This window comes from Eleginops maclovinus, chromosome 9 (genome assembly GCF_036324505.1).
Source record: "Eleginops maclovinus isolate JMC-PN-2008 ecotype Puerto Natales chromosome 9, JC_Emac_rtc_rv5, whole genome shotgun sequence".
NCBI classification, from domain to species: domain Eukaryota; kingdom Metazoa; phylum Chordata; class Actinopteri; order Perciformes; family Eleginopidae; genus Eleginops; species Eleginops maclovinus.
The window spans coordinates 17,582,588-17,598,901 of record NC_086357.1 but is presented as its reverse complement, the minus strand read 5'-3'; the positions used below and the strand labels follow the sequence as shown (position 1 = coordinate 17,598,901).

At 42.4% G+C, this 16,314-nt stretch overlaps 1 protein-coding gene across 2 annotated transcripts in view; it reads left to right on the top strand.

Moving 5' to 3' along the window:
- psmd1 (proteasome 26S subunit, non-ATPase 1) overlaps positions 1-16,043 on the top strand; it is a 30,951-nt gene extending 14,908 nt beyond the window's left edge. For both annotated transcript variants that reach the window (XM_063891776.1, XM_063891774.1), the window contains exons 17-25: positions 1,834-1,948; positions 4,039-4,155; positions 5,226-5,328; positions 8,153-8,322; positions 10,731-10,823; positions 11,127-11,213; positions 12,669-12,908; positions 14,485-14,650; positions 15,844-16,043. In XM_063891776.1, the coding sequence (XP_063747846.1) occupies positions 1,834-1,948; positions 4,039-4,155; positions 5,226-5,328; positions 8,153-8,322; positions 10,731-10,823; positions 11,127-11,213; positions 12,669-12,908; positions 14,485-14,631 (1,072 nt within the window). In that variant the 3' untranslated portion in view covers positions 14,632-14,650; positions 15,844-16,043. The remainder of the gene's footprint in view (positions 1-1,833; positions 1,949-4,038; positions 4,156-5,225; positions 5,329-8,152; positions 8,323-10,730; positions 10,824-11,126; positions 11,214-12,668; positions 12,909-14,484; positions 14,651-15,843) is intronic.
- Positions 16,044-16,314: the final 271 nt, after the last annotated feature.

Below are 16,314 nucleotides of genomic sequence, written 5' to 3'. Positions count from 1 at the left end.
TGTGTTCTGAGCTCAAATGGTCATGTTGGGAATGTCATTTGAACTGCTATCCAATTTTCTTCTACATGACTTCTTCTGAAATGTAGACCACATTTTTTGTTCTCCTTTGATCTTTACCCTTAAACTGTGTTTTCAATCAGTGTACACTTTGCTTTTTAAAGCAGATGCAGAAAGTTGAAATAAAATACCCTTGGAGTTGACAGAAACCAGATGATAATTCTTAACAATAAAATGTGTGAACGCCAGTAACATCTGTGTCTTCCAGTAAAGCCCATAGACCAAGTGGGCCTCATAGTGATAATTCATATAGTGCCCCCACAAGAAATGTGGTATAATAACTCAAGTTAGTATGAGATACCCTGACCTCTATGGGCTCCTTTTTGGTCACTTTTATTTTTAAATGGGTTGCTTGTTAATGGGTTGACATTAAGACTTAACATGTGTGATTACTGGTAAAAATCTGATTTCACCCAGTCAGTCTCTACAGTTTCAAAACAATTGAGAGATATTCTGTATATTTGTTTATGATGCAGAAAAGAAAAAAAAACACTGGAGGTGTGCTGCTAGCAGTATGCTGACTTCTGCTCTCACCACATCAAACGGGCACGTTCTTTTAAATGATATCCAATCTGGCAGACTGAGATTGCAAAATCAGTTGTCAGATCTACACTGTTTGCAGAGTTTCTAACTGCTGTCACAATCAGCAGTTATTGTTCGTGGGAAACTCAGTGTTAGTGTTGGGTTGAATTATGATGTTCTCTGGGAGGCTTGCTAATTAATTAAAATAATGAAAACAACAATTCTCCTGATGCTTCTTAGTATTCGTCTTTTTTCCTTTTGGCCAGACAGTTGGTTTCCTATTGATTTTAATAGGAAATTGTCCAGGTTCTTTCACGGTGTATTTGGGTTAGTGGTTGGAACAGATGGCAAGCAAGCTAATGAGATCTGCTGCCTTACTAGGCAAGTACATTAGTAACTGCAACAATCACATTTCATGTGGCAAAATCAATCTGTAATCTGTTTAAGTTAGCTGTATTCCTGCTTCTATCCCTGACCCGTTCAATGTGTGTGTGTTACTTCCCAGGGCAGGGAGCCTGTAGACAGAGGGAGTTATTAAGTTGCAGCTGTATCAGCCTCTGTCACTCACCATAATAGCTGTGAGGCATGCGCGTATAATCATGCAGTCCATTAACCGGTCAAGTAAAAGCCTCGTGCATTTTTCTTACCTTTTTTAAGTAAATATTTCAAACATGGCTTCTATGACCAAAGTCTTAAAGCATAAATTCTATAAAAAGGTCTGAGTACAAAAGCCACACTGTGCATGGCCGAAGGGTTCAGGGTCGTCTTGTTTCCAAAGAATAAATAATGGGTTTTGTTAGATTTAATTGTCCAAATCAGGCTGAATGGAATCGCAAACGTCACAAGATTAACATGTAATCTTTTTTATTATCCTTTCTCATCTGAGGTTTGTAGGCCCATCGCACATTATGAAGATTTTGAAATTAGGCTTGAAGTTCAGGCGTCATTGCTTCACTGCCTTCCAGAATAAACAAATGCAGGGTATTGATTTCTTTTTTTCCATCTAAGTTCTTCCAACTGCCTGTGGTTAAAGGTAATTAACTTATCTTTTATGTTGAAAAGCTTGAAAAAGGCTTTAGATTAAATTATGTAAATTGCAGTCCCCTTGATTTTATACTCTCATCCTATAATGGATTGACAAACCGAGTGTTCAGCCTAGTATGAATTGAAAGGAGTTGAAGGATTCTTTTTACGATGAAGTTCAAGTGCCTTACTGTTTACTCACTCTTAATGTCTCTCTTTGTCTCTCTTTAGGACTCCTGAGCAGTGTCCCAGTGTAGTGTCACTGTTGTCGGAGAGCTACAACCCTCATGTGCGTTGTGGGGCTGCCATGGCCCTGGGCATCTGCTGTGCTGGGACGGGCAACAAGGTGAGTGCTTTGACCTTCATTTTTATTTTCAATAATGCCATTGAACTGTGGATACAGTTTATTAAATTAAAGGGAAATTTAAGGTGTGCAAATCTTTAATATTGCTTTTCTTAAAAAAATGAGAAAGCCGTTGGTCTCTTTGTTCTGGTCAATGTATCCCCTGTGACTATTTGAGAACCTACAATGTCTATCCTCCAGCTCCCATCAAACATACTCTACATGAGGGTAAAGTTACTGCAGAAGTTGCAGAGAAAGGTTAGCCTACCCTGCCACCAAAACAGAATTTGTTTTGGTAAAATGTATTTTGTGTAATATGGCCTTACACGACTGTCATCTTCATTTAAAGCTCATCTGCTTCAAGACGATTGTAAATGATACTAAAGTGAGATCGAAGGCAAAAGTCCTGTAACTATGAGCGGCTATTTAACTTGTAAACTATTGACATCTGCAAAGTTCAGCAATGAGGAGTTCATAAATTGTAGAACGTTCTGGTGGTAGTTTTGCTGATAAAACGGTCCAAATTGGCTCCGAGTCACCAGCCTTTACCCTGCCATCGCATCTGGGTCAATGGAGTCCGAAAGGAGAGTAAAGAAGACAGAACTCAGGGGGTGCTGCCAGTTCCTGAGCTGTCTAACCATGTGGGCTGATCAGTCTCAGGTGCCATAGCCGAAGCAGAGTCATGGATCACTGCGTCCTGATCCCTGAAGCACCAACGCTAATGTTTTTGCCGAGAAATGCCACAGAGCTGATCGGCTCCAAAGCGCCACTGCTTGGTTTTTCCAGAAAAGGCCTCGAGCACATTTGGTCCTTTGTGAAATTAATGATGTTGTGGCAAGAGAAGTGGGTCACCTATCCGCCATCATCATACACCTTGGGCTTTGGCTATTTTTACTTTATATGTGAAAGACGAACTGGCACAGGAGAACCGTTTTAACAGATTTCCTGCCATAATGAAAATCTTAAATACCGTTCAGCGTCTTTAGTGAGTTAGATGGTAGCATTGTTCCCTAAAAAACATCAATCTTTTCAGAATACTGTCATATGATCCACTTTTTATAAATATGTATGAAAATGGTATTTATGCCAAGGTAAAGTGTGTGTTCCAATTATTTATACAAGCTTCCAGCCAGTTTTGAACAGTAGTGAATTGAATGTGATTTAAAGTTCAACTCGGACGAGGCCAAGCCTGAAGAAAACAGTCCTGCATTCAACATGGATTAAGAAGATCTAAAGCACCCGCATTATGTGTCGTCCTGCTCTGCTGATTGAGCCTGACAGTAAATACCCTCAATTAAACCCCTCGACAGCCTATCAGGAACAGGATGTGGTCGACTGGTGTTGGCTTTACACTCTGAGTTATCATCCCGGTACACGGCTGTCTCAGCCAGCTGAGCCGAGTGCATGGATGAAACGCGGTTTATTTTACCTCCGCTGTCATCGTCCTAGTTTGTTTCTCTTTCCTCTGCGGAGCTGACGCCTCTTTCTGAGTCTGGTGGTGTGGGTTACAGCCATTACTGCTCAGCTGAGAACACAGGACGGTTCAGAAATAAAAGGAGGAAAGAGGTGGACCTCCCTTTTTATTTCTTCACAGGCGGGGCTTGTCATTATTGTTACTTCGTTCCCCTGGGCAACCAGATGTAGATGAAACTAATCTCATTAATGTGCGGTCTGGATGTCTGTTAATTCCTTTTCCTGTATTCAACCAAACAAGTGTTCCTTTATTACACAGCTGCTCTTTTGGCAGATGTATAATATATAAAATGTGTTAGAGTGAAAAAAAACATCCAATTGGTGTCATTTCCACTAAAAAAGGTCATCCTCTTTTAAAGCCATACTAAACAAATAACATTGCAAATGACTTTGACCCTCTGATGAAACAAAAACTTATTTATAGATCAATACAAGTATTTTGAATTTGATTGCATTTGCATTAAGGCTAGTAAATAATCATTTACTGCCAAATAAGGTTTAAATGAAAGGTTGATCATATTCAAATGATGTGGTTAAGGGAAAAAGTTGCCCTTTGGATTAAGATAAACTACAATTTAAACAACATTACTAACTTTTCTGTCCTGCTTCTATCTCCGCAGGAGGCCATCAATCTGCTTGAGCCCATGACCAACGACCCGGTGAATTATGTGAGGCAGGGCGCCCTCATTGCCTCTGCGCTCATCATGATCCAGCAGACCGAAGTCACCTGTCCCAAGGTAAGATTTCTCTGACATTCAAAAGGCAGGGAAATCTTTTAGACCTGCGCAATTGCTGAGTCAAGAGTGAGGACAAAGAAAGGAACAATTGGACTGCTTGACCAAAAGCAGAAGGCATTAAATGGTTAAGACTAAGGGAAAAAAATCTGTGAGTGACTAGTCCAGGCATAACTGCACGCACTCCCCCTCGGAGCACCTCATACTTTGTCATAGACAGTTAAGATTTGCCAGACACTTTTTCAAAGACTCTTCATCTGCCCTGCAACAGTCCTTAAAGCTCAAGGTAGTGTGCAGGGTTGTGCAAGAGGCAGTGGAATGTCAGGAGGTATAACTTCCACAACTGTTTATTTCAAAGCCCTGCTCTTTGTAATTTCCAGCTGCGCTTGTTGGCAGAAATATTAGACCTTTAGTTTCTCAGCGGTAAATTGCCCAAATTGGCTGCTTACCACCATCAGTGTTAACTCTGTTCCCTGTGGTAATGACGGGACTCCCACATGTACTACATCCTCCTCAGGTGTGTGTGGCGTTGTGATGAATTATGCTGACAGTGTGAAAGTTTGTACGTGTCAAAGGTCGTAATGCAATATGTTAAACCTTCCCCTTTTGTTTGGTCGGCCCTGTAACAGAAAGTCAGTCAAAAATATGCATTCATGCAGCCCTTTCTGTAATATTTTAAAGGGGATTGTGGGTTTACCAAGTCTTTTTCATAGATTTGTGTTGCCAAGAGTTTCCAAGGTTAAAACTAAAATGGAAATGAAGCTAGTTGGAAGCAATATCACCATAATCTTTGTAATGATGTATGTAGATGCAATATATTTAAGAGCAGCTGGCTTTTGTGGACTTGGCGATCATTCAATCAACAGAAATGATTGCCAACACTTTTGATAAACAATTAATAAAAGTGATTTTTATTAACAGTAGCCTCAATATGTAGAGCGACAATAACTGAACCTGGTGTTTATCCAAAGAATCAAAACACAAATTCAGCGTTAAGGTTTGCCATTGGTGTCATAACAATATTTCAATTGTGTGTTTTACATGAACACATATTCATCCCCTCTCTGTTTTAGGTGAACCAGTTCAGGCAGCTTTATTCGAAAGTGATCAACGACAAGCATGACGATGTTATGGCCAAGTTTGGAGCCATCCTGGCCCAGGGAATCCTCGATGCAGGTTAGTCTCCAAACAGGAGAGCACAAGACATAAACGACTGTTTACAGGCACTATTATTTGCACATGAAGTCTGCTAACTGGAAGGACACCGGCTGGATTTTGTCAGAGTGCAATGGGTTTTTCCATGGTTGTCACTCGAGACTGGGATCAATCCGGTCTGTGGTCCCACCTGCCTCTATGTCCTGACCCCTCAGGGGGATACGAAAACACCCACATGCTTAATTACTCGTGTGTGTATCATAATCATGCTCAAGTGAACTCGGAGGAACCATCTCTGGTTGGCCACCCGTGCACCGTGTCTCTGGAACAGATCATGCTAAGGTGCATTAGCACCAGGCGTCCCTCCCTCAGCTCCGGTCTGCTCTCAGCCACATGGCCCGTTGGTCTCCCCTGATGATTACTGTTTGTCTGATGGTCTCTGTGTTTGTGTGTCTGTGCAAGTGTTTGTGGACACAAGCATGCAGCATGTGTGTATGTGCGTGGGTTCCTCGAGAGCTGCACCTCATCACATGGAGTGCTACACACCCGCATACATGTATGTATACACAAAGCCTCGATGCGGCCAGGGGCAGAAATCCATTTTCTTGCACCAACATAAAACCCTGTGTGCCGAGCCGAGACAAACCAGCTCTGTTTACACGCTGCAGTCCAAATACACTCTCAGGTGTTGCAACTCACACACAGTGAAGTCCATCTGAAGTATTTGAGGGGTACTTGAAAGTGCAGTGCATGTGTTTTTGAGATGTTTGTGCCTCATAAATGTTTTTTCCTCCGTCATTAAATTGCCTCTTGATTAACTGAGCCCCGCTCGCAGCGATATCTGATGGTTAATTTTGTTCCGAGCAGATTAGCCATCTTGCTGACAGACAGGACCCTGAATCATACATCAAATCAGGCACATTAACCGTAATGAAGCCGGCAAACATGCCAAGATGACCCTGCGTGAGACCATCCAGACCCTGACCACCAGTTTCATTTTTCATGCAGCAGACACTCTCCCCCCCCTCCCTCCCCCTTTACAACTCCAGCTCTCTGTGTTTTCAGTGCGATTCGGTGTGTGTCTTACAGTTTAAACACATGCACCCCTGTTTGAATGTCAGACATGCTCAAAGCTTGTGTGGTGTGAATGTTTTAGTATTCTCGTTCTCCTGGGGGGTGGGGTTGGCGTTTTTGAGGTGCACGGGTAATTGTATTTAATTTGACAAGCGGAAGCGATTAGAGCTCAGTTTCATAATCACTGGACCCCGTTACTAAGGAAATGTGAGTCTCTTTTGCTCATTCTCTCGCCTCTACAGACTTTCCCTGACTAATTGTTGCGCTACATGAGATTAAATTTATTTTGTGGCTCCCCCAAACTTAAAGAAAGTTAACATGCCCCGTCTTTCTGTTTTCATCTTTTCAAAGAGACACAGCGAGCAGGTTGAATGTTGGCATTGTAATTAAACACCTTTTTTCAGGAATCACTTTTATCCCGTGCCTCCCTCACCAACCCCTTGGAATGAAAATTGGCGCGCCAAACTAAGAGTTGGCAAAAACAGCGGGCTGGAGGGGGCCCGCGAGTCAAGTGCTCTCAACCTCTTCTCAAGTTTCTAAGAGACTCTTAAGCACCCAGTCGTGTTGCGGCATGTGGACCTTGTGATTAATTCTGGCCCACGTTCAGTCCGGCCGCCTGGAATCGTCTGAACACTGGTTCAGATGTCAAGATAAGGCCCTGATTTTAAATCTCCCTCAGAAAAGAGTGGGCACACAACTCAGTCAGCAGATGATTTAACTGGCATTGTCTGTCTGGATAAAATGTTGGAAGGGCTACTCCCTTGTATCCCACTATTTCTTTCTAAAGTAATGACAGATCTATCCTCGTTATCTCCTACCAAGTCTTCCTCCCCCTCCCTCTGTCTTCCTTTTTCAATCCCTCCCTATGTTTTGTCCCAGAAAGGCCAAATGGAGGTCTGTGACTCTTTGGTTCGGGTCCAAGTCTCACCCTTGAACCTGTGCTTCACCTTCTTTGTTCACTCTGCGGACACCTTTGACACCTACAGGGTGCAAACTCCCTCGCACAGAACACTGAAAATGAGCTCTTTCTTTCTGCTATTTCTGGGACATCTGACACACCTTGTATCTCACAGTCAGGATAATGACTGGACTCAAACGGTTGAATACAGGATGCTGAGGACAATGCATTCCCTGGCGTAGTTGGCTCAGCAGCTTGTCCCTGTAATATAAATCAACAAATCGGACGGATCAAAGCCGGAAGATGATCTCCTCAGGGTGGTGACCATCCTGGCTTGTGCCCTCATTAACCTCCCACTCCTTCATCTTATGGTACATGTGCCAACTGTATTTTAACATATGAATGCAGCGGTGATAAAAGCATGTGCACAGACTCCCTTTTCCCTGTGATTTTGTTCCCGACACCACAAAGGAGTCAAAGCAAGTGGTGTTCATGTGGTCTTTTTATTGTTCTTGTTTTAAGTTGACATGTGTTCACAATCAGTAATCAGTAAGCAAGTGTTTTAAGAATGAAATAGATTTGTTCTTTTATTGTTTACAGTGTAGTTGGCCCACGAGTTTGCACATTTTTTTGCTTTTGATTTAGCACATGTTTCCATAGACTGAAAGTTTATTGCATGTTTATAACCATAAGGAATAAACAATGGATTCTTAAAGCTGTGTTTCTTGCCTAGCTCTCAATATGACCAAGTCCAAAATGAGCTTCCTTACCTTGTAAAGCATTTTTTTTTATACCATTGTGTCATCTGGTGACTAAACAACATCATATAGGTTTGTACCATAACCCTCTCTCCCTCCTCTGCCCTGTGTCCAGGTGGACGTAACGTGACCATCTCTCTGCAGTCCAGGACGGGACACACTCACATGCCAACACTGGTCGGCCTGCTGGTCTTCACCCAGTTCTGGTTCTGGTTCCCCCTCTCCCACTTCCTGTCATTGGCCTTCACACCAACCGCTATTATTGGCCTCAACAAGGACCTTAAGGTACGGACCTGGCTATACCTGCTGTGATTGGTGTGTCAGAACTAATGTGTGTGTAGATAACTACAGAATGGGAAAACAGATTAAAAGACAATCGATTCAAGATGCATTTATTTTCATCCTGCATCCCAGGGTTGCACCAACAAACGCAATTGAGTCCATTTATGCTGCACATGAAGAACAGTAGTGTGTTCCTGTAGAGTACTTGAACAAAGGAAGCAGACACACGTAGTGTATAGGAGAGGCAAAGGAAATGGCTGGCATCCACATTAAAATGCAGACATGATTTAGCAAATGATCCTGCATATACATTTTCACTCTAGCAGGAATTAAATATATTAATATTGTTTGTTTATATTGCACACATTTTATGTTTATGTTGGGGGGGTATGGCTGCTGAATGTGTATTGGCACTGCATTGGGTCTGAACATTTTTAGTTTCTTGCTTTGGTAATGACTGTCACCTGCAGTCTTTCCATAACAACACTCTCCTGAATGTGGACTTGTTCTCACACACAGATTCCAAGGGATCACTGTGACAGGTTGAAGTCTCAAACCGACATTAGAGGGGCTTTACTAGACAAACCCCGCCCCCCCTTTATCCTTCTTATTCACCTGGTTTTAAATCAAAACACCAAAAAGCATGTGTAAAAGTTGCTAAAAAAACAATCAATGGCAGGAATTGAAATAAAGTGTCATGTATTGCATGCATGTGCTCCATAGTGGCCTACATACCAGTCTTAATGATGGTGAGTGAGCTATGACCTCCCCCAATGCAAACACAAACCGGTTTAAGAACAGAGGCATTTCATGTTAGTTTCCACCTTAAGCATTATCCTCTACAGAAAGAGAGATCCTTCATTTGAGTAAAAGTATAGCGAAACCTCAACATAACACCTCTGTGAAAAAGTTATTTATTTGATGAAAGTATCAAAAGTGATACTAAAAGCAGAAAAATGGTATAATAATTAAATCTGTAAAGCATGATGTGATGAACAGATGTGTTTGATGTTTTATCTTAATTTCTTAAGTAACAGGTAGCCACAATTACCAAATATAAAGCACGTAGCAGGGGCGCATACACATTACTTGTGTATTGTGCATCCCCAGCTTTACAAGGAGCCTACACTTGTTGTAGAGCTCCTAACAATCCACCAGGGATGGGCAGCAGTGTTTAACAGACTTTGTGCTGCACCTTGCCAAGGCTCGTCCGCACCTGTTTAACTCCACAGCACGAGTCTTCACAGACCATCGGACAAATAACTTCCTCTTCATTTCCCAGCTGTCTCTTTTTAAGAAACAGACCTGAAGGCGAGCTTCACAGAGCGAAGTTTCAATTTCTGTCTCCACACTGCAGTCTGAAATATGTGATGTTAACTAAAACCCCCCGCTGCTGCCTATAGTCTCACAGAGCAGCACAAAATGCCAAGTCCTTTAGTTTGAAAACCCTGTTGTAATGTGAAGGCTCACACTGAACAGAAGAGACCTGGTTCTGCTCTGGCAGGAGATCTCCTTTGATGTTTGTCCAGGTAAAGATGACAGAGCACTTTTTAATTTGTACTTGAGGATCAAGCAGCTAACAAGTTATGTTGAAGTGATTGAATGTGAAAGGAGTTTAAAACTTTAAACATATCCCCCAAAATGAAACCAGGGGCCTGCTAGGATCTAAAATCACCATATACAGTGGGGAGAACAAGTATTTGATCACCTACCAACCAGTAAGAATTCCGGCTCTGACAGACCTGTTAGTTTTTCTTCTTTTCTCCACTCATTACCTGTATTAACTGCACCTGTCTGAACTCGTTACCTGTATAAAAGAGACCTGTCCAGACACTCAATCAAACAGAATCCAACCTCTCCACAATGGCCAAGACCAGAGAGCTGTGTAAGGACATCAGCGATAAAATTGTAGAACTGCACAAGGCTGAGATGGGCTACAGGACAATAGGCAAGCAGCTTGGTGAAAAGGCAACAACTGCACAATTATTAGAAAATGGAAGAAGTTCAAGATGACGGTCAATCTCCCTCTCAAAGAAAACCATTAGTAACACACTACGCCGTCATGGATTAAAATCCTGCAGCGCACGCAAGGTCCCCCTGCTCAAGCCTCTCACAGTTGAAGAGTACCTATGATAAACATTACAGACTTCTACATGCTTTGTAAGGGGGAAAACCTGCAAAATCAGCAGTGTATCAAGTACTTGTTCTCCCCACTGTAGGTATTGAATTATGACATCCGAGATGACGTGACACTGCAAAAATATGTGTGGTGACTTCCCCAACCGCTGTGTGTCGTCTACAGTTGCTTTTGTTTGACTTTCTGGAAGGATGTTGCAGGTTTGTTTCCTTGAAATGGGATCCGACAGGTAGATGATGGCGACTAAACATCTCCTCTTTCTCTTCCTGTTCAGATGCCCAAGGTGCAGTATCGCTCTAACTGCAAGCCCTCCACCTTCGCCTACCCACCAGCTCTGGAGGTTCCCAAGGAGAAGGAGAAGGAGAAGGTAAGAACCAAGCTACTTAACAGATCCGCTTGTTTGTCTCCTTCTGATATTATTCGTTGAAGAAAGCAGACCTAGTTTCATATAGTTTTGTAAATCATTTTTAACCCGTGCTGTCAGACTTATACTTTTCCCCCTGGTATATCCATTATTCCAGCATTTCCAGAGCAGGTTTCTCGGTTGCTTCTCTTCCCACTGCTTTTATTCTGTGGTTGTTTTGTACACTTTTAGTCTTGTCAGTAGGTGGTCTGATTGTCGGTGGTATTGTCTCACATTGTCTTTACTCTCTCTCTCTCTGCATGGCAGGTTTCCACGGCTGTTCTCTCCATCACTGCCAAAGCCAAGAAGAAGGAGAAGGAAAAGAAAGAGAAGGAGGAGGAGAAGATGGAGGTGGTGAGTGGAAATGCACAACTGTCGAGCACCCCTCATTGCCAATTATCTTATCTTATTTGTGTTTACACTTAACTCACAACAACACATCTCCATTGCAGACGGATTTCTTTTATTGGGTTTATTTATTCAGAGAGAATTGTTTGGACTAGTGAGTTTAATGCGCTGGCTCAGAAAGATGTCCCCTTAATGATCTTGTTTTGTAGGTGGTCTGTCTGCATAAACTAAAACAAATTGACTCTAGAACCGATTTGAAATAAAGTTTTCAATGATGTTTTACATGGTTTGACTCCTAGAGTGCTTTGAACGCAGGGAGTATCCTACAACAGATTGTGTACTGTGTTTAGGGCAAGATTTTGTCCCTCAAGGGGTGGTCTTGGGGAATGTTTCACTTTTTTAAAAGTAGCTCACACGGCCGTGCGGCTGTAGTGTCCTGGTTGTGTTGTCTTAAGTTAAGGTGCCTTATTGACATGTCGCTGAATACCTGCTGATGTGCAGATAAAAGATATTAAACGGGGAATCAGGTCCACGCTCTTTTGCTCTTTGACACCAAACACACTACCTTTTTATTTCTCTTCCCAACGTCTGTCTCTATCGTTTCCCCTCACCCACACCAAGTGTTCACAGACGGACTCGGTGAGTCAGTATAGCTCTCACTGGGGTTTTTCTCTGGGCGTCAGCAGCACCTTTGATCCGCTCTGCCACGCTACGTCTCAGCTCTGGTGCTGAGAGACAAGCTTGGAAATGTCTGGCCTGCTCACGTCTTTGAGTTTTAGATTTTATTTGGCTTAACTTATCGGGAAGGCGGTAGAAGGGAGAGGTATCGACTCTCACTGGGGTCAGACGGTTCCTTTTTCTGGACCGTTTTATAGAGCGGACTTTGGTTTTTGGAGATTTTGTTTATGCTTAGCTCATCTATTTTCATGTTACACATCTCACTGTGGTATCTTTTTATTCCTACTCTAAATATATCAACACTTAAATATGTTGGGTAGAGTGATTGAGACAGAAAATGTAAACCTAGTAATGATAAATACAGATGATATTAAAAGGCCAATTGATGATTTCATCAGTGAAGTATTTAAGTGTGTCTGCAATCCACACCTGAAGCCTCCTACTAGAAGCCCAATCTAGAGGAGAGAAGACGACTCGAGTGTTTCAGAAGAGGAGATGAGGGTCCTTTTTTTAATTGCCAGCTCCCATGGCTCCTGTGTTTTTTAAATGAATCGGACTGATAGCCCAAAGAGTCACTGGTCCCTCCAAACTGTCTAGCAATGTCAAATATATAATAGATTGTGATTATGGTGGCGCTTAAAGTTTTAAATGTGGATGAGCAGTATCGAAAATGAATTTACGTTTGAATAAATTCAACAATGACACCTTAACATCCTTAAGTTACAGAACATTATGAAAAGTAATGACTAATTCTGATGAAGGGAAATGCTTCTTCTGTCACAGGAGGTCCAGGAGGCAGAGAAGGAGAAAGAAAAAGAGAAGGAGAAGGAGAAAGAAAAGGAGAAGGAAAAAGAGAAGGAAAAAGAGAAGAAGGATGAAGAGAAGGAAAAAGAGAAGGAGAAAGAGAAGAAGAAAGAGGCCGAGCCAAACTTCCAGCTCCTGGAGAACCCGGCCAGAGTGATGCCGGCTCAGCTCAAAGTGCTCAACATGCCCGAGACCTGCCGCTACCAGCCCTTCAAACCGGTAACGCATCTCTGTCTGTCTGTCTGTCTGTCTTTGCCAAGAGTTCTATAAAGGTGAACATAACACTTAACAAAGCCCACCCCAGTGTACCTTCTTAGACATCGACAGTACATTTCAGGCTAAGTTTTTAAGTTCTTAATCAAAGACCAAAAACGTCCCTCACTCCAATCAACGTGTAAAAAGGACATGTGGATCCTTGAGGGAGAAATCGCCACAGAAACTGAAGCCAGAGCAAAAGTGATACATCAGTGCTTGAAAATCGCTCCTGCAAAAGTCCCTTCATCGATAAGGTGTTAAATGAACTTAAATCTGTAGCAATACGATCTACGGACATCCATTCAATTATATCCAACATGAGTTTAGTGAAATGTAACATCGTAAAAGTGTCTGAGGGGAATTTTCCTTTTTAAATAAATTCAGGATCCAGCCTGTTGGTTGATTTTGGCCTCTGACACACTCCCCCGTCCCTTCACTTTTATAACCCGGAGGACTGCGGTCCTGCTGTACATGTTGACAGTTTTCCGCAGTAAATGGCAGGATGGCGTGCGGTCACCCAATAAGCTTTCACTCCAGTCCCGTAAAGAGGAAGCACTGTTTGATTTCGTCCCTCGCAAACTGAAAATTGTATGTCTCGTGTCTGATGCCAAAATAGTGTTTTAGCTTGTCTAAGTTTTGTGATGCTGCTTTCCTTTTAAGGGTTTGTTTTTACATAGAAAGAGGAGTTTAGGAAGTGAAGAGGTTTTACAGACTTATCTTAAAATCTGGTCAGTGTCAGGGAGGTTTATTGAAACCTTATGTGAATCAACTTACATGAAGTTCCCCCTCTCCTATTGTTCATTGGAGCTGAATGATTCCACAAATTGATTAATAAACTCAATTTTTGAGTTTGAAAACCCAAACCATATGGTGAAATGCTGTTTTCCCTCAGAATTTCGGTTTCTTTCCCCTTGTTGTACCATTTTGTTTAAAATGAATATCATAGAACTGCATCATAGCTTTTCTTGACATCTATTTGAAATGCATTTCTAGGGTATCTAGGGTAGATTACGCACTGCTTTTTGGCCCCAGACCCTCAGAGATATATCCTGTGGTTTGTCACATTTGTTTGGTAATACTGCAGCACTCAAAGCACCACATACTTGTATGATAGGGGTCCTACACATATATTTTTCATTTTACTAATGCTCTTTACTGTATACTTTTTGGAGTGGTGGTGCATCTTCCTACATATGTAAGAGCTTAAACACACACAGGACAAAAAGTTATTTATGTGTTTCTTTTACTTTGGGGCCTCTAGAAGGTTCATATTGTCCTGATTATTAAATACCATTTGGTGGTTTCATCAGAAATAAAATACTCAGAGGAATTTCTTACGGTTATGACACTTTCTCTAACAATTCAGTGTGCAGCTTCATTGAGGTTAAACCAGATTACTGTTCTCTAACTGATTTCTATTTCATTCCAGCTTTTACATAAACATCCCTTCCAACAGTGAGGAGTGATGTATAAACAGATACACTTTGAGCTAAACATACATTTTCTAAAGTCAGATTGTTCCCCGTCTGTCTGTCACCAGCTCAACACAGGCGGGATCATCATCATGAAGGACACCAGTGAGGAGGAGGAGGAGCTGGTGGAGCCCGTCTCCGCTCACGGCCCCAAAATCGAGGAGGAAGAGCAGGAACCAGAGCCCCCCGAGCCCTTCGAGTACATCGACGAGTAGGAGTGCTCTCACAGCAAAGGTATGCATTCCTGAACCTTGTTATTCATTCATAACTCCAACTGAAGAGTCTGCTGCTATCCAACAGAATCTCCGTCGTTCTATCCCAACCTGCAGCGTAAAAGCCCCGTTAGTGATGCAGACAATACGTTGACTCCCACATCATGCCGCTTTCTACGTTCCATTGTGTCATAAAACACAATGCAGGTGTGTGCTGTTGTTGCAAAGCATAACCTAGTTTCACACGTCACCGGCTGAGGAATGTAAACAGCGCTGCCATCTCCAAACAGCAGCGCAGAGGGCAGAGCTCCTCCCTGCTCTGGACCATGATGCTGGATGCTTAAGGACTCCTGGAGGCTGGTTGTGTTTGTGTTGGACGTGTTGCTGCCTGCATCCCGTGTTGTGTTTTATGAGACCAATGAGGTGTCAATGACCAAATTAGGTTCTCCTCGCGCACTCTGTCACTTCTTAATGAGGTTCAAGTGCTGTGTGACACAGTAAACACTGCGGAGATCAACAGGCTGACTTCAGGAGAGCCAGAAAAAGCAGCGTCGAATGTGAACAGGTTTTATTATTAGGTTGCAAGTTTGGCGCATATAAAAAAAAGTGTTGAGACGCAGTGCATTTGAGTAAATACTTTGGTTATGCCTGATTTCTGGTCCATAAGTCCCCACATAGTTCTGCTCCTCTCCGCAGGTTTTTGGACAGAATATAACCGATAAGAGATCCCCTCCAGACTGTTTTTGTGTGTGGAGATTCTCCTGATAGTTTTGTTTGACCTGTATGGGTGTGCAGGGACATTAGAGGACCAAATATATGTAGCTCAATCCCTCCTGAATGTCTCAAACACGACAGACATGCAGACTGTGTGGAAGATGGGACAAAAATGGTGCTGTAATCCTAGTAAAAAGGTTTGTTTTTTTACGTCAATGTAACAAGATTTACAATAGCTTTTGTTTTCATAGGAGGCATCACAACATATCAACTAGGAAAAGATGTACATGCACATCGTTCTTGTTTCCACATGAGTCTGTTCTGCTTTGATAAACTAGGTTGTTTGTGTCAATGACAGGATGCACATTTTCAGTCAGACCTTAGATCACTGGTGTCAGCATACAGCCATGTGGTCACTGCTTCTGACATTTAATCATCGATTTGTATTTATTTTTCTGATCTGTGAATCACCTCTAACCGGCATGTTCTTGGTCTCCTCAGGCATCGGGAGAATTGGGATGTTAGCATGTTGGTCCAGCGTCTCCCCTCTGTGCATCCAGCTCTTCATCCGCCTCCACGCTTCACTCCCTCTTTTACACGTTTCTTTCCTGTTCTGCCTCCTCATTATCCAGACAGGGAATGTTTTACACCCTCAAAATTGTATAATTTTCTGTCCGTACAATAAAAAATGATATATATTGGAGGCTGGATAGTGTGTGTTTATTTGAATGGTTATTTCACCAGGCGTGCTTTGAGGGAATTTCTCTAATCCCATACATTTAGACTGGTTTACATTCTCAGCACTCAGCAGGAGCCGCCCGCAGTCTGACTCTGCACAGCGAGCGAGTCCAAGGGTAAATGCTAAACAACTCTGGGTGGCAGCGTGAGGAGTGAACACTTTCCGGGTGTCTAGAAGGTCAAAAGTCAGGAAAACTTTTTCTTTTTTTAAAACCTTTTATGCAGATCAAGAGG